Raw genomic sequence first — 18709 nt, forward strand, 5'->3', positions numbered from 1 at the left:
GGGATGAAAGTCCCTCACTACAAATCAGAAAAAGAAAGGGACTAAGTGGATCACCTTGTCTGAGTCCTCTAGTAGGTTTGAAAACCCTGCCCCTACTTCCATTAATGGAGACTGTATAGGAGACTGTTGAAATACATCTCATGATTAGTGACACCCATTCCTCTATAAATCCCATACGAAACATTACTTCTTTCAAAAAATCCCATTCCACTCTATCATAGGCTTTACTCATGTCTAGTTTCACTGCCATAAATCCCTTTTTCCCCGTTCTCTTTCGACGTAAAGTATGTAGAATTTCATAGGCTATTAGCACATTATCAGATATTAGCCTTCCTGGAATAAACGCACTTTGAGCACTGTCAATATATTTTTCCATAAATACTTGAAGACGATTAGGAACTATTCTAAAACATGAGTTTTAATCAATATGACATAAATGTGTTAGATTAATTGTATTCTTTAACCTAGAATAATTAAAGTTGTAATAAAGTGCAAGTGTATACAATCACAACAAGTAATAAAGTGACAAGTAATGTCAAGTTATCGTACCCACAGGGATTGTGCAAGAAAATATTTATGAAATGCAAAATTAAACAATTTGGTGTTGGAAAATATATTGATTTGAAGAGGTTTTATAAAAACTAAAAATTAACTAAGTAATTTAACTAAGAAAAAATTAAAAGCAAAAATATTTCGATGAACGATTTTTAAAACATGAGTTTTAATCAACATGACATAAATGTGTTAGATTAATTGTATTATTTAACCTAGAATAATTAAAGTTGTGTTCATGTTGTTACGAATAATTTCACGGCAACTCGATAACTTGCTAACTAATACACATACTTACCTACTAAAACCCAATAACCTCTTGACCATATCTTTATGTAAATTCAAATGGTTAATCAAATTTTAATAAGAAAATAAAAGATTAAGTGAAGCAACAATATATCTCTATATTGAAACAATTTAATCACAATAATCTTGCAAGTTATGCAAGGCTAATGTATTGTTTAATACCGTTGCTAATTTAACCCTTAGCTACTTTAGAAGATTAAACATGCACCAATTAAATATTGTGTTAATTAATTACAATTTCAATTCATTTAAATAATTAATTCAATTGTTACCTTACAATTAAAATGCAAGCATAACATAAGTATGGTTTTATTTAATTGAACAATTTACTATGACATAATAACAACACCAAACACATTTTTCATAATTTAAGCAGATAGAATGCAATTAATCTAACACGAAAGGAATTTAAGTCATTTTAATTAATTGAAGAACAATATCAGAAATATTCATATTCATGATCAAAACAAAATTAAAACAAAGATTAAGAAAAGGGAACTAGAAGAACAAATCTCGGTGGTTTTCCAAAGCCAGACTAGTACGCTTCTCTCTTCTCTGCTTGTTCTACTGGTCCAGTGCCTTCACGAACACTCGATTGCTGCTACTCCAAGATGCATGCAAGCTCTTTTTCAAGAGGGGAAATCGACAAGGGAAGAAGGGAATTGAAAGGCAACTAGAAGGGAGAAAGGGAGAAAATGTGTGTGAGAGAGAGATGTGTGAAATGAGGATAAGAAATGAAGGAGTGAAGGGGTTTATAGTGGGAGATGACTGCTAAAATTAGCTAAAAATAGTAGCCAGTCCCCCTTCCCATGGTCGGCCATGCTAGGTGGTAGGTTTGATTGAATCAAACTTGTTATTTTTAGCTTGTGGCTAAAAATAGAAAGCATGAAAATAGGAGGGGTTGGAAAAAAATAATCGGCCATGTTCTTAGGTCGCTTGGTACAAAAATTGCCTTAACAGTTCAAGCTTTTCAAGGTGCCTATTGAGTCTATTTTTACCCTTTGTGCAAAAATTGTCGAAAATAAATCAAATTTGTGTCAATTCAATATAAAAATAAATAAATTTTAATATGTTCTTAATTTGAGTGGAATTTAATTATTTTATAATTAAAGTATAAATTTTGAAAAAAATTACTACAAAACTGCATGAATTAAAGCTAAAACAGAGCTGAAAAAGTCCATATATTTTTGTGTTTCCAGAAAGCCAACATTGTTCATTAACCTTTAGTACCTATATTTGAGCTAGAAACCACTTCTTGATGAACCTTCATACAAAACCCGAAGCCAAAATGTTAATTGTACTTATCATTTTTCTTTGGTTCTTGAATTGTACGAATTTAGATGTGGAGCCATACATATTGAAGGATAAGTAGAGACATAATGGTGGTTTTGAAAAATCATAGTGAAATAAAGAAGACATTTTGTGATATAGTAATTATAGGTTAAGCAAAAGTGTGCTAAAAAAGAAAAATTTAGAAAAAGACAAAACAGGATGAAAAAGAGCTAAATCAAGCAAAAAGTATTGTGAGTGAGAAATAGTGAAAAAGAGATAGTGACCCAAAAACAAAAGGTCACCAAAATAAATAAAAAAAACTTAGTTAGTAGTGCACCAAAACTTGTTAAGTTGAATGTAGTTGCTGAAGAAATAAGGAAGGTGAGAGAATGGAAAAGGCTGTGAATGGGAAAAGGGATGCTAGAAGAGGTGAATAGGGAACAATACGATGTGCCAAACTAATTTTGTGTTTGAAACCATTTTGATGTGCCTTGTTTTTGAATTTCGTACCAACCTTAAGTCTCAAAACATTACAAGTTGAAAAGTCCTATGTGACTTAGGTAAATCTATTTGTGGATGGATATTACATTAAGCGATCGCAATAATAGTTGTATGTCTTCTGCTAGTATAATTGAAATCCTATGTGATTTTCTTGATGGATTAATATATTTGATAATATTTTTTATTATATGCTTTATAATATACTGAACTTAGGTGTTGAAGTTGATAGTGGTAAGTCATTTACATATCATGTAGGAATTATTTGTATTTACAATTACCCATATCTGCTTCGCTCCTAAGTTAATCTTTGTATCATACTTGCTCAAGTCATTTACTTTATATTTTCCTTTTTATGTTTTCTTTCTTGAGGACAAGCAATGAATTAAGTGTGGGAGAGTTTGATCTGCTGCAATTCCTTGTAGCAGATTAAACTACTTTCTATACTTAACAAGCTCGTAGGAAAGTAATTTCGTTCTATTTTTGTTTAGTTTTCACTTTTAGTACTTAGGCAAAAAAAAAGAAGCAAATTCGGTGATTTATATGACCTTGTGGGCCAAGGTAGGCCTAAAGGTAGTCTAATATATTTCTTGAGTGTGTAGGACATTATTCGAAGGCACAAAGATAGTGGACTTCCCGCGATATTGCAACACAGAGCTTGGATGTCGCAACATAGCAAGAAGAGTACTTAAAGAGCAATTTGCCATCAATGTCGTGACACAGTTTTGAAAATACACCTAACTAGTAAACTATCATCAGTGTCGTGACACAGGCCAGAGGGTGTCACGACACCCGCGTGACAAGGTCACTTAATGGACCAAGGGTGTTTCTGTCTGCACAATGAACTTTAACGAGAAATAGTCAGTCATTTTAGGTGAACGACCAGTTTCCAAACCTAGGCTTATAAATAGAATTGCTCTGAACAATTTAGAGGACAATTTTTACTTAGTTTTAATTTTACTTTCAATTGCAATTTAGATTTTTTTTTTCAGTTGTAACTTTTACTTTAGTTTATTTTGTTCTTCGTGGGATCTGGATTATAGATTGATCAACTCTTCATGGATTACTATTTGTGCTATTATATTTACATCAGGATTCTTCTCATCTTTATTCTTGATTTGTTCTTAATGTTTATCTTTCAAATCAATTATATTGCATGTGTTAGATCCATGGGGAACTAATATTATAAGGGAGATTAATGAGTGGATGTGAAATTAATTAACACTTATGTAGTGTTTCTTAGCGGATCAATTGCCTGGAAAAAGAAGAACCTAAAACCCTAGGTTTGATGACCTTAAGAAGTCATGTAGGTAGTTATGAACCTAAAATCGATATTGTCTACCATGAAAACCTTACTCCAATCCGAGCTGACTTGTGACATCGAGAGATAAGTAGTTCATTAGGTTAGTGGAAGGCCGAGAGGCCCTACTAGGTTAATGGCTAGTTGATTGAATAGAACCTGAAGTAGGAGTTAATTATGAACACTGAAACGAGTTAGTCTTCTATCATTTAATTCGATAAATTCTACAACTTCTTTTTGCAATTGTTTTTGTTTTTATTACTTTTATAAAATATCTTTTATCACCACCTTAGGAATAGTCATAATATAATATAATTAAAGTACTAACTAGACCTATTAACGTAGAAGTTGATATTAGTTTAGTCTAGCCTCTTTTTGGTACAATCTTCAGAATCTATATTACAGCATGATCCGTATACTTGTGGACACTGTCTTAATGCCTATCTTCAGTTGCAACATTCTAATGCCTATCTTCAGTTGCAACATTCTCACATCGATGTTGGTATGTCAAGAGGCGATTATCTTCAGTTGCATCGTCGTGATGTCGCTCTCTGTTTGTGTCTTAATTTGACTCAAATGCGAGACATACTCTACATAGTTTCATATTGATATTTATTACTTTATAAAAATAAGATATTTTTAATTATTTTTAAATTAAATTTATTATTATTTAATTTATGACATCAATTTAATCAAATGTTTAATATATAATATAGATATAAAAACTAATTTGTTTGGTTAACTAAAACTTGTATGCATCACGTGGTTGACTCTTAATGTATAGAGTCATAGGCTCATTAAATAATAATTTTTAAAAAGGAAACAAAATCCTTTTCAAGAAGATTAAAGCAATATAGAAAGAATATTTTAAACATCATCTTGGCGACAGATTTGTATGTAAGCATTTAGTCTATGAAAATAAGACACACGACTTTGATTTAATTGTTTGTCTTTGTCGAACTCGAAACTGTTATCCATCCAAATTCATCTGTAGAATATTGAGACAAATACTTTAATCACCAACACAAGTATTAATTTTTGTTTGAATCTTTACATTTAGGCGAGGTTTGCCATTTAATAATTTGTATTTTGATACTTTGCATGTTGTTTTTGAAATTTATTATAATTCCACAAATAAGATTAAGAGATTAATAATTATTTTATAAATGTGTAGTAATTAAAAATACACTATAAATATATTAAATATTTTTATTATTATATTAGATTAATTATAAAGAAATTATATTTGAAATTTTTAAATTTTTTATAATATTAATAATTTATATTATATAAAATTTAAAAAATACTAGTATATTCATAAGAAAGGAAAGAGAAATACAAAACCACCAAATAGTTAAGGTGTAGTTGTCAAAGATAAGGTTGGGGATACCAACCCAAATGGCCACCATCAAGCTGTTTCGCAGTGCTTTCCTTGCAATTCTGAATTTATCTATTTACCACTTCATATATTTTGTGCAAATGTAAAATAAAAAATAAAAATATTGTTTTCTTTTATTAAAAGCGTTTATTCTTTTATATTTATAAACGGGTTAAGATTCATTAACTATTATTTCCAAATTACTTTTACTTAGCTTAAAAGTATTCATAATTTAGTTATATTAATAGTAATTTTATAGTTAGTGTTGTTTGAAATAAATCAGATTAGATTTATTAGTCAGATTGAGGAATAGTCGAGGTACCAATCCGGAGAGCAAAAATCTTATTGACTTGAGAATCAATACAGGCTAGTTGAATCGGACAAAATTAAATAGGATTTTATTAAAAATATAATTTAATTTTTTATAATTTTAAAGCTCATAACCACTATCGTGATAAGAAATTATATCAATAGTAATTTTAAAGGTGAATTTACTTGATGTATCCCTTTATATTAAGATTTAGTTCAAAATAATTTTACTATTAAATGAATCAATTTAATTCTTATATTATTAAAAATAATCAAACCCATTCAAGTCTTCTTTCTCACACTACACCAACATCATCATACTTATAAAAATACCAAGTTGACTTACAATTTTCAAGTTTTTGTACCGATTTAGATACTAAGTAGAAGTTGCCAACTTTAGGTATCATGATATATATGAACCCTTTTAAAAATGTTATTTACTATTTACCAGAGTCACCTTTTAAAAGTTTTTAATGGTTTTGTTATAATTTATTTAGAGTTGAACTATAAAAATAATAATTTGATGTTAATTTCTAAAACAATAAATATTAACTTTATTTAATTTTTTATTAATATAAAAATTAAAACTATCCATTTAATAATAAAAATTAATTTAATCCAACCTCTCTTTCTAAATATTCCACCTAAAGAGAAATATTACCAAGTTATTTTGGATTTTCATTCTTATTCATGAAGATCTAACATGAATAGCAACAGTTTTTATTAATATATTTTGACAATCACAAACATACATAACTTGAAAATTCAATTGGCAAGCCGTACAATCATCCAATTATGGAAAGCAAAGGAATTAAGTGTTACATATAAAGATGATATTAATGCATCATCATCATCTATTTGCTCATGCCTTTTTCTACCGCTGGAGCCATCGCCAGCCCGGGGTTCTTCTCCACATTTGCATGCCAACCTGCATATATATAAATATACCCCACAAAATTAATGACCTCAAACAATAATTTTTTTCATCATTACCATCGTATTTATTCGGAAATATTTGTTTACAGCTACTCAATTAATAAACTTGAAGTTATATTAAGAATAATTAAAAGGGGTATAATATTGGTATGTAGACATACCGATAGACATGTCGAATCCACGGTTCTGGAGCTCACGATACTCTTGTGTCAAAGCACAAGGCTCGCAGCAGAAATGACGCATGCAATCGCCACAATTGCCTCCTTTCAAGTTATACTGCTTTCTCAGTTTGGATCGGTAGCAGCAAGAAATAAGCACCCACATCCGGTGACGAACATTATTAATGTGTATAGTGCCCCACTTGCCCCACATGCTGCACCATCCAACAGTGTTTTTCAACATTATTATTAATTACATAATATCTCTTTAAATATATATATATATATATGTCTGCAAATCTAAGATGATAAGATTTCATTTTACAAATTAATAACTTACAAGTCGACCCTTTATCAACAATCTCAGCAATCTGGCCAAAGGTGATGCATGGGCACCAGTATGAAATGCAACCTGAAATGTCCATATATTTAATTGATAAACTAATTCATATATGTGAAAGGACACAACTGATATTGAAGAAAGAAGAAAGGGTTACAAGTTTTCAGGTCAGAGCAGCAATCGCAGAATCCGGCGGACCAAGGAAGTTCATTTTGAGGCTGTCCTGATGGGTGGTTCATGGTTGAGGAATTTAGGAAGGATAAAGTTGCAATTCAAAATGAAAGAGATGAATATGAAAAGAAGGAATTTGAACTTGTTAATTTTCTATGCATTTATGAAACTGAAGAAGACCTTATTTATAGATGGATGAAGCAAAGTGGTGATTTAAGTTGTTAGAGAGAAATACAAGTCAACAGCCACCAGCATTGAGTGCGTCTATTCCCCTGTTACAGAAAGCCTCGGTGTCCCACCTCGTCTTGGAACCGTTTGCCATTGCCATTAATATCTAGCTTTCCATCAATTAATGCAGTTAAAAGTTGCACAATCTGCCACTCACACTTGTCGACTGCTAGAGTCACCAAATGGTTAGATCTATTGGTTCCGCCTGTTGAACAGGTCAATGCTATCTTGATAATAATCATAGTAATTTATATATTTAATATTTGTTTACCTCGTATTATATTTTAGTGCCTAATGACAGTTCAAATAGGTTTTAAATGCCAACTTAAATGTCTAATTATTGGGATGAAAATAAATTTTTAATTAAATAAATTTAATTTGGATAGTCACGTAAGATATTTAAGTTGGCATTTAAAACCCATTTAGGTTACTACGTAGGATCGTTGTTAGGGAGGTAATAGAGTTTAACAGTAGAGTGACCATTTCGTACCAAAACGATAATGTAAGTGACTAAAACGTAGCATTTCAAACATAAGTGACTAAAATATAATCTGAGGTAAATAAAAGTGATTATTTTTATAATTTACCCTATATTTAATGTAATTATATATGCTTTAATTAATGATAATAATTACACATGCGTCCTTTAATTAATGATAATAATTATACATGCGTCCTTACTTCCTGTCTCTGTAGGTAATTGGGATACCTCAAACAGTGTTGGTTTTCATCACTTCTAAATACAAAAAAGAAAAGAAAAGAAAAGAAAGATACAATTAAAGAACCAAAGGTTTAAACCATTAATCACGTGGCAGATTAATTAGGCTGCGCTGCCGCGTTTGGTATTGGGTCTCTTGACTATAAGACGTGTGATTTTTAAGGAGGCTTGAAATATCTAAAAATTAAAATAGGTTTAGGTTAACAAAATTAAACAAATTTAAAATAGGACTCCAAAATTTAAGACTTTGGCTCCAATTGTTTTTTATATTATGAGATGATATTATATATTTTATAACACATTTATATTAAACATACAATAATAGCAAATATTTTAAAAAATATGTTAAGTACATATAAAATTATTAAATCTTAGATAAAAAATAGTATACATCAATTTTATTTTTATAACATTAGTAAGGTTTCTATTAGCATTATTTTTCAAGAGTATTTTTGGTGTTAAAACTACTTTTGGAACCAAAAACAATACTACTCAAACAACTTTTAGAATCAGTATTGCTTTTGAACCTAAAAGCAAAAGCAGTTTTTAGTTTTGCTATTGACAAAAGTGCTTTTAGACTAAATGACAGTTTTAACTCTTATAATATATTTTATATAATATTTAAATTTTGTATGTAATTATTTTCTTATTAAAATTTATTTTAAATATATAATATATATTTAATTTTTTATTAGTTATATTTTATTATTTAAAATATAGTTTATATATTCAAATTAAATTTTATGACTAATTACTATTAATTGTTTAAATAAATTTAAAATTTATATTTTATATATTAAATATTATCAACAAATTATAATAAATTATTTTTATATTGTTCCTAATATATCATAATATTAACTAATTTGAAAATTATTTAAATGTATATTTATTACTTTATAAAGCAATATCTAAAATGAATAAATTATTTCTCCAAGCACTTTTTACCATAATACTAAAAACTTTTAAACCAAACTTTTCAAAATCACTTTTTCACAACATTTTTTAAAAGCACTTCTCAAAAATAATGTTAAACTAGCCTTAAAGCTTAAACGAGTTTAATTTAATCATTTATAAATATGAGTAAACTTGAATAAAAATTGAGTATTTTGGGCTAGGCTAGTATTTTAAGTAGCATAGGTTATGTTAATATCTTACATAGCTCAATTTGAATCCGACTTGACCTATAAATACCTCTACTAATCATATTCTTTTTCCAACCAATAAATATATGTTTAAACAATAGGAGGGTTACCTTCCGATTTCTTAAGTTGTTTAAGTTAAACTTAATTTCTAACCATTTTCTTATAAAGTTGAGAAAAAAGATAGAACTAATGATCCTTGTTAATTAGGTTGTCAATTTGGTTGGTTTGGTAAAGAAAGCAAGCCACTTTAGATTGTTTCGACAGCATAATCGGTGTGCAATCGTTCCTAGACAGATAGTGATTTAACTGATAATTATACATATCCATTTTGGCGTTTTCATGTTCACACTATTCAGTTGGAATGACTGTAGATTAAATAAGACACTCGTTATAACTTAATTATTCGCTGCAAACCTCTTTTATACATATACATATATATATATATATATATGTTTATATATTCTGAATGAACAAAGTAAATCTCAAAGAAGACAACTTTGCCTTGGTCATCGCAGCAAACGTGAATTGCAAGTATCTCAATCCATTTTATCACTCAGATCAATAGCTTTCCGCAATTTTATTTTCCAAGCAGTAGGTAATCTGCATGTACTCGTCATCACCTCTTGACATTGGGCAACAGGCTCCGGTCACTGGGATTCCCCTTGCCCCAACAAACCAACAATATCCTACCCACAGATACACGCCAACAGCCGTGAAGGTCCCTTGGTCCACCGTACTCTATGACTGCACCGCCGATGTTCCAAACTGTAATTAACCTTTTCTTTTCAAATAAAATAAATCGCATCATTAAAATGTTTTTAGTTTCATAATGAAATAAAGTTTTCATAGGTTGCCTCACATGTTGGTGTCCTTGCATTACCTTTGGGCATATTGCTGACATCGTCAGCCAAGGATCAATCTGTAAGTTTCTTTCACGAGGAGAACAACGTGTGCATAGATTCTTTACTTGCGTCGTCCAAAATTTATAATGGATTAACATAAACATATGTCTGGGGCGGTGCAGCTTGCAGAGCAAGTGGGGCATTCTTCGTATTGTTTAGTATTTTGACGGTGTGTATTTCCAATCGCATTTACTCTTACACCTATCGAGCTAGACTGAGGAGTCAATACATCTTGGAAGAGAGCCCTTGCAGGGATTGCTACCTTCATTTTTGGTGCGAGGCTTGCGCCTTGTGTCAAGAATACCGCGAGCTCAAAAACCGTGGCTTTGATGTTTCCCTTGGTATACACATTTGACGACTTTATGCTTTTGTTCTCAAGTTTTTTTTTAGTTAAAGAAACAAACCGGTGACGCAAATCTTACCCTCTACTTGGTAGATATTGTATTTAACCGGATTTTAGTCATTCAATTTTATCGAGAATTTATGTGTCTAAAGAGCTAATAGGCACCTAAGAAGGTGAATTATGGGCATGGATTTGAGTCCATGTCGTATAGTTTATATTGTCTCTTCAATCACTCAGCTCTAGTAATATTTAATGTTTCGAGGGTCCAACTAAAACAAACCTATAATTTAAGATTTTTATGACCAAAAAGCTTTTTCATTTTATTTTTTTGGGAATATGTAGGATGGCATGGAAACTGGGAGAGGCAGAAAATTTTGGGGGTGCCAATGCCAATGGCTCCTGCAGAGACGGAAACCGGCATGAGAAGATAAAAAGGATGACGGTTTTGACGATCCCTCCTTATATTGTCATCTAAAGGGATTGGAATGGAACAACGTAATTTACTTCATTTGTAATTTTGATGATTATAAATGTGAAGCTGTTGCTAGTTGGGAAAAGAAAATTATATTAACCCTAGTCATTAGAGTATTAATATATATTTTAAGATAGTTAGTAACAAAGATATAAATTTGATTGCCCTTACACACATATATAATATCTTTTGATTTAAAATCGAAGGAATTATGAGTAATTTAGAAATTCTATAAAAATATATTTAATTATATATTTATGCTTTCTTGGAGTAAAAAATTATTTATTATATATGTATTACAATAGTTAAATATAAAATAAAGAATAATCTCTTTATTAAAAATAAGTCATAAGAGCGGCTACATATTATCAATTAAATTAGTTTATTACTAACTTATATAATAAAATATGTGTAAAAATAATACTCCTACGTAGCATTAAATATTTAATCTATATTATAATATTCGTTGCTATAAATTACAATATGACCTAGCTATTCTTTACACTATAGATCCGGTGCAATTTGCCAAAATTTCAGAATGTTTTTGTTAAAATTCTTGATTAAACAATTTCATATTTTTGAGACTGAAACATTTGAAAAATTGAGGATGCTTTTCAAGAGTTCTATTATCCACTTGCTATATTTGAAGATATATCGTTTTTATACAAGTTCAAGCGTTAAACATCTCTTCCTTTTTTTTATATCTTATCAAAGATCAATTAGAGTGCAATCCTAGATGCATATTGTTGTTCCAATAGGGTCGGAAGCGTGTAAATTATTGTACTAAAAAATTACACAAAGTTCAATTCTCAGGAAAGAGAGGTGGATCACAAGGATCTCTTAAGTACCAAGTCTTTGCTTAGTCAGAATATCCCTTCTATCGTAATTTAATAGCACAATTGAATACTACTATTATACCCTCAAATATTGAAAGAAAAATAGGACAAGAAAAAACACAAGAGTTTTAACGAGGTTCGGTAAATTATACCTATGTCCTCGGGCACTAACATCAGATGATAACTTTACTATCTCCAAAATATTACAAACAAATAGAATTCCTTAAGAATTCTCAAATGGGAGAAGAGAGAAAACTAAGAGAGAAAGATTGGTTGGGATGGTTGAAATGAAAAATGATTAGGCCTATTTATAGTTGAGGTTCAGGGACCAACTTGCAAATGGCCTAAAAAATTAGGGACCAAAATTGTAATTATCCCATTCAACTTTAAACAACTTGCCTATCACTTTTTCTTTCGGTGCCAATTGCACCTCCCATTTTTGACTTTTCAACACCCCCTTAATTGACTTTTCAACAATCTCCACCTTGAAGATTTGATTAGGATAATCACAGCTTCACACACTTCCTTCAACTCCCCATATTCGATAAAGTTATCTTTTGTAGTGCCTCCAAATGCGCTCTTGAGCACCATACACCTGAAGGTGCTCAAATTCTCAGGATGTTAATCAAGTTCAAACAATGATTAAACTTGATTGTTGTTACCACCTTGGTCATCATATTTGCGGGATTATCTGCTGTCAGAATCTTCTGAAGTAGAATTTTTCCTTTTTCAAAGACTTCCCGCACAAAGTGATATCTTACGTCGATATGCTTGGTTCTTGAATGATAAACTTGATTTTTCGCTAAATGAATAGCGCTCTGACTGTCACAATATAAACTAATGTGACTTTGAACAACTCCCAAGTCTTTCAACAATCCATTAAGCCAAATAGCCTCCTTAACAACTTTTGTAACTGCCATATATTCTGCCACTGTAGTAGACACTGCTACTGTAGACTGTAAGGTAGACTTCCAACTCACTGGGGCTTTCGCAAGAGTAAACAGATACCCCGTAGTTGAACGACGTTTATCTAAATCACCAGCAAAGTCGGAATCAACATATCCAACTACAAACTGACCAAGTACTTCATCCTGTACAAAAATTAAACCAACATTTATGGTTTTTCGAAGATACCGTAGAATCCATTTCACAGCTTGCCAATGTCCTTTTCCAAGATCATGCATATACCTGCTCACAACTCCAACAGCTTGTGAAATGTCAGGTCGCGTACACACCATCGCATACATCAAACTCCCAACTACATTAGCATATGGGACTTTTGCCATATATTCTCTTTCTTCTTTAGTTTTCGGAGATAATTGAGCACTAACTTTCAAATGAGAAGCAAGTGGGGTACTTACATGTTTTGTGTTTTCATTTACACCAAAACATTGTAATACCTTTTTCAGATATTGCTTCTGATTCAAACAAAGCTTGCCTCTCTGTCTATCTCTACTTATCTCCATGCCGAGAATCTTCTTGGCTTCACCTAGATCTTTCATCTCGAACTCTTGATTCAACTGAGCCTTCAGCTCATCTATCTCTTTTTGGCTCTTCGAAACGATTAACATATCATCAACATACAAGAGTAGATAAATGAAAGATCCGTCATGCAGCTTCTACAAATACACATAATTGTCATATTTACTTCTTGTGTACTTCTGTCTTCTCATAAAGCTATCAAATCGCTTGTACCACTGCCTCGGGGATTGCTTCAATCCATATAGCGATTTGTTCAGCTTACAAACCCAATTTCTACCACCAGCATCATGTATCCTTGAATTTGAGTCATATAGATCTCCTCTTCTAACTCACCATGCAAGAAAGCCGTCTTAACATCAAGTTGAGCTAGCTCCAAATTCAACTGTGCTACCAAGGCTAACAAAATTCTAATGGAGGAATGCTTCACAACAGGGGAAAATACATCATTGTAGTCAATTCCCTCCTTCTGAGTGTAGCCTTTAGCTACCAATCTTGCCTTGTAGCGAACATCTTTCTTGCTAGGAGATCCATCTTTCTTTGCGAATACCCATTTGCATCCGATTGCCCTTTTACCTTTCGGTAATTGCGCCAACTCCCAAGTATTGTTCTTCCGGAGAAACTGTATTTCTTCATCCATGGTGCTTTTCCATTTGTCACTTTCTAAGCTTTGGATTGCTTCTTGATAAGTGACAGGAATATCATCATCAACAACGGGAAGGGCGTAGGCCACCATATCAGTAAATCGAGCAGGTCTACGAATTTCTCTCCGTGACCTTGCAACTGCAACTGGTTCTGGTGTACTTAACGGTTCTTGGGTCAGAACCTCTTCAACCTCTAATTCCTCCATTGTGGCTGGAGAATTAGACTTATGAACTGGGCAAATCCCCATCTGCTCAAACTCCACCTGTTTTGGAGTATACTCCACCTGCTGTAGAGTATCGCTTGTCTGAATATCTTCATTTGCTACCTTTTTCAATGTGGCAAATTCATCAAAGGTAACATCTCTGCTACAGATCATTTTCTTTGTGTCTAAGCACCAAAGACGAAATCCCTTCACTCCAGAAGTGATTCCCATAAAGAGAGCTTTCTTTGCCCTCAGATCTAATTTTGACTCCTTCACATGGTAATATGCAGTGGATCCAAACACATGTAAGGAATCATAATCTGTAGCCGGTTTTCCAGACCATACCTCCATAGGAGTTTTACTTTCTAATGTAGATGATGGCTAACGATTAACAAGATGGCCAGCGTATGTCACAGCCTCAGCCCAAAATTGCTTGCCCAACCCAGCATTGGACAACATACATCGAACTTTCTCCAGCAATGTTCGATTCATACGCTCTACCACTCCATTCTGCTGTGGTGTATCCCTAACTGTGAGTGTCGAACAATACCATACTCTTGGCACACATCGAAGAACGGATCACTTCTATATTCCCCTCCATTGTCCGTCCTAAGCCGCTTGATTTTCTTGCCGGTCGGTTTTCGATCATATTTTTCCATTTAAGAAATACTCAAGCACTTCATCCTTAGTTCTCATGGTATACACCCAAACTCTTACGGAAAAGTCATCAACAAAAGTAACAAAGTAGTGTTTTCCTCCCAACGAAGGTATTTTGGAAGGCCCCACACATCGAGTGAACATATTCCAAAATACCTTTTGTATTATGGATAGCAGTCTTGAATTTCACTCTCTTTTCTTTCCCGAACACAATGCTCGCAAAATTTTAATTTGCAAGCCTTTGCACCTTTCAACAATCCTTGCTTTGCGAATTTGCAAGGATTTTTCATTGCATGTCCCAACTTCATATGACACAACCGCATTGAGTCCAATTCTTTGTTACCGGAAGCTGCAGCGACTGCTCCAATAATTGTACTACCTTGGTAGTAATACAAGTTATTTTTTCTGATGCCCTTCAATATCACAAGTTCGACAGATGTCACTTTCAAAACCCCATCTCTCATAGTAACAACTGAACCATTGGATTCCAAGGCTCCCAATGAGATGGGATTTTTCTTCAAACTGGGCACGTACCGAACATCAGTCAGAACTCTAGTTGATCTATCTTGATTCTTTAATTGGATTGAACCTATCCCAATAATTTTACAGGCATTGTCATTGCCCATATAAACAACTCCTCCATTTAGCTCAACTAAATCAGAGAACCACTCACGGTTAGGGGACATATGATAGGTACAACCCGAATCCAATATCCACTCATCTGAATGGAATGACGATGATGATGCAACCAGTGATAGTTCAGAGTCACTAGTATCATGCTTTACAACACAAGCATATACAGCAGCTTTTTCCTTATTCTTCAGCTTTGGACAATGTTTCTTCCAGTGGCCTTTCTCATGACAAAAGGCACATTCATCTTTCCCAAGTCTGGACTTTGACTTTGATCTCCCCTTCTGAGTTTTCTTCCGAGTGTATGAACGACCTCGGACTACTAAAGATTCTGTATCTCTGATTGAGTTTTTCTGTTTGTCCTTCTTTCTCTATTCATAACTGTATAAGGCCGCACAGACTTCGCTCAGAGATATATCACTCCTGCCATGAAGTAGAGTAGTTTCTAGGAACTCAAACTCCTCAGGAAGTGATCCTAACAGCATCAAAGCCAAATCTTCATCTTTGAATGTCTCATCCATATTTAGTAAATCAGTGACTAACTGATTAAATTTGGTGATGTGATCATTCATTGTGGTACTTGGGACGTAAGTGAAGCGAGACAGTTTTTTCTTCAAGTGGAGCTTATTTTGACTGTTTTTCTTCAAAAATTTTTCTTCAAGTGCCACCCACAACTTATTTGCAGAAGTCTCCTTTGAAAAAGCATACCTCTGCTCTCGAGAAAGGCATGATCGAATTGTGCCACATGCCAACCGATTGATCGCCTTCCAATCTTTCTCCTGTACATTATTTGGTTTCTCTTCATCAATGGCAATGTCTAGACCCTGCTGAAAAAGGGCATCTAGAACCTCACTTTTCCACATACCAAAATGGTCCGTGCCATCAAAGATCTTCACGGCCAATCTTGCATTTGCAATTGTCGGTCTTGTCCACATGGACGATGTTGAAGCTCCTACACCGACCGTTTTCTCCATAATCTTTCAATATACCAAAGGAAATCTTTTCTGATGTGGAAGATCAGTTTAAACTGCAACCACAGAGCATACTACGATTAACCTTCAGCTCTGATACCACTTATTGTTCCAATAGGGTCAGAAGCATGTAAATTATTGTACTAAAAAATCACACAAAGTTCAATTCCCAGGAAAGAGAGGTGGATCACAAGGATCTCTTAAGTACCAAGTCTTTCCTTAGTTAGAATATCCCTTCTATCGTAATTTAATAGCACAATTAAATACTACTATTATACCCTTAAATATTGAAAGAAAAATAGGACAAGAAAAAACACAAGAGTTTTAACGAGGTTCGGTAAATTATACCTATGTCCTCGGGCACTAACACCAGATGATAACTTTACTATCTCCAAAATATTACAAACAAATAGAATTCCTTAAGAATTCTCAAATGGGAGAAGAGAGAAAACTAAAAGAGAAAGATTGGTTGGGATGGTTGAAATGAAAAATGATTAGGCCTATTTATAGTTGAGGTTCAGGAACTAACTTGCAAATGGCCTAAAAAATTCGGGACCAAAATTGCAATTATCTCATTCAACTTTAAACAACTTGCCTATCACTTTTTCTTTCGGTGCCAATTGCACCTCCTATTTTTGACTTTTCAACACCCCCTTAATTGACGTTTCAACACATATTTTGATCACATTAGTTAAAAGATTACAAGTCTACAAAAGCATATATATTGAAGACTTGTTATTGGTATTATGTATGAGTTAATAACAACACAATTTCTTTCATTATAGGAGCTTGTTTTGAACTAAGTTTTTAAGAGGAAAAATTTAGTGGAAGAATGATTTTAATTTAATGTATAAGAGTGAGGTTATAGTTTGATGAGTGACGGAACTTAATATACTACTTGTACTATCGATTCATAGATTATTTTCTAGACAAATGCATAACCAATTCTCGTGTGTTGTTGTTGTTACTTTCCTCTTTCAATTGCTTTTTTGTTTCTCAACCGAAATATAATTTTGTTAAGTCCAAAAAGGATACTAACCAAAAAGTTACTAATACAAAAGTCAAAACAAGACCAATACCCATCTACAAACGCCACATCATAGGCTCAAACACTCTAAAAAAACACACCAAAATTCCTTGGCACTCTTTCACAAAAAATCAAGCACCAAAAAACGAGTCAACACCTTCACATAACAACAAAAATACTTAGAATGATAGCGAGTTGGAAATCTGTAATTTTTGGATTATCTAAATCGGCAAATACAACTAAAAATATGAATTCATAAATTATTCGCAAATTACAAATCCAAATCTAAATTAAATTTCATTATTTGTCGGATATTCAAATCTGTAAAAAAAAAATTCAAATTTAACATTTTCAATCATATGTGGATATCTAAATTAAAAAATTGAATCGAATCGTGAAATAATGTATAAAATAAAAATTAAATAAAAATTATAAATAATAAATAAATGTAACTTAGCCAAAATAATTGAATAACAATCCAAACAAATTAAAAGTTTCATAGTGATACAAAAAACCCAAATTTAACATTTTCAATAATAACATGTGGGATATCTTAATCCACAAAAATTCAAATTTGAATTTGTAAAATAATATAAAATCAAACAAAAAATAATTTTAAATAAAATTTATTCATAATTATCAATAAATAAAAGTAGTGTCACATCCCGAAAATCGGGATAGGAGAATCAGGTTTTTAAAATGAAGGTTTGTGTCAGATATAATAAATTAGGGTCGTAAATGAGTAATTAAATTATTGGAGTAACATAATCATGTTTTTATTTTATTAACTAGCCTAAAACGAAATTTAATTTTGAGGTCTAATTTGAAAAAAAAAAAGATTTTAATTGAACTAGGACCTAATTGGGATTGGGAAGAAATAGAGAGTGGCCAAAAAGGAAATTGCCCAATTTTTTAAATTAATCTCCTGTAAGGAGAACACCCACCGTCTTCCCCTTCTTTTCAAAACCCCAAATCATTCAAAAATTTTCCAAAACCTAAAATCAAAGAGTTTCTTCAAAATTGATCTATTCCTTAATATTTATAACCTTCCAAACACCAAAATAACCCTCAATTTCAAACGAAAATAGTGTTTTCTTCCCCAAATCTGTAATTATTTTTCTTCAGTTCAAACTCAAATTAGAGTTGTAGATCATTGTTTTCATCAAATCAAGGTAGTATTTTGACTTTTTAGGATTAAATGAAGAGTGTTGTTAATTTAATCGAGTTTTAAACA

The 18709-nt window shown here is 32.1% G+C and overlaps 1 protein-coding gene and 1 pseudogene across 2 annotated transcripts; one reads left to right on the forward strand and one right to left on the reverse strand.

Moving 5' to 3' along the window:
• Positions 1–6314: 6314 nt before the first annotated feature.
• Positions 6315–7539, reverse strand: LOC108473021 (protein PLANT CADMIUM RESISTANCE 2-like; annotated as a pseudogene). Its single transcript, XR_001869629.2, has 4 exons — positions 7207–7539; positions 7050–7121; positions 6713–6924; positions 6315–6543 (listed from the first exon to the last, which is right to left on the reverse strand). The product of XR_001869629.2 is annotated as a protein PLANT CADMIUM RESISTANCE 2-like (transcript).
• Positions 7540–9781: 2242 nt separating this feature from the next.
• Positions 9782–10987, forward strand: LOC108471945 (protein PLANT CADMIUM RESISTANCE 11-like). Its single transcript, XM_017773484.2, has 4 exons — positions 9782–10078; positions 10161–10232; positions 10336–10554; positions 10899–10987. The coding sequence occupies exons 1-4, from the start codon at positions 9916–9918 to the stop codon at positions 10985–10987; spliced, it is 543 nt and encodes a 180-aa protein (XP_017628973.1). The 5' UTR covers positions 9782–9915.
• The last annotated feature ends 7722 nt before the right edge of the window (positions 10988–18709 follow it).

The sequence above is a fragment of the Gossypium arboreum genome, chromosome 2, assembly GCF_025698485.1.
Source record: "Gossypium arboreum isolate Shixiya-1 chromosome 2, ASM2569848v2, whole genome shotgun sequence".
NCBI classification, from domain to species: domain Eukaryota; kingdom Viridiplantae; phylum Streptophyta; class Magnoliopsida; order Malvales; family Malvaceae; genus Gossypium; species Gossypium arboreum.

Excerpts from the sequence above, each read along its gene's own strand:
- LOC108471945 (XM_017773484.2), top strand. The coding sequence starts at position 9,916 with ATGTACTCGTCATCACCTCTTGACATTGGGCAACAGGCTCCGGTCACT. Across the intron at positions 10,233-10,335 it reads CGTCAGCCAAGGATCAATCT|CTTGCAGAGCAAGTGGGGCA; the intron begins GTAAGTTTCTTT and ends GGGGCGGTGCAG. Across the intron at positions 10,555-10,898 it reads TGGCTTTGATGTTTCCCTTG|GATGGCATGGAAACTGGGAG; the intron begins GTATACACATTT and ends GGGAATATGTAG.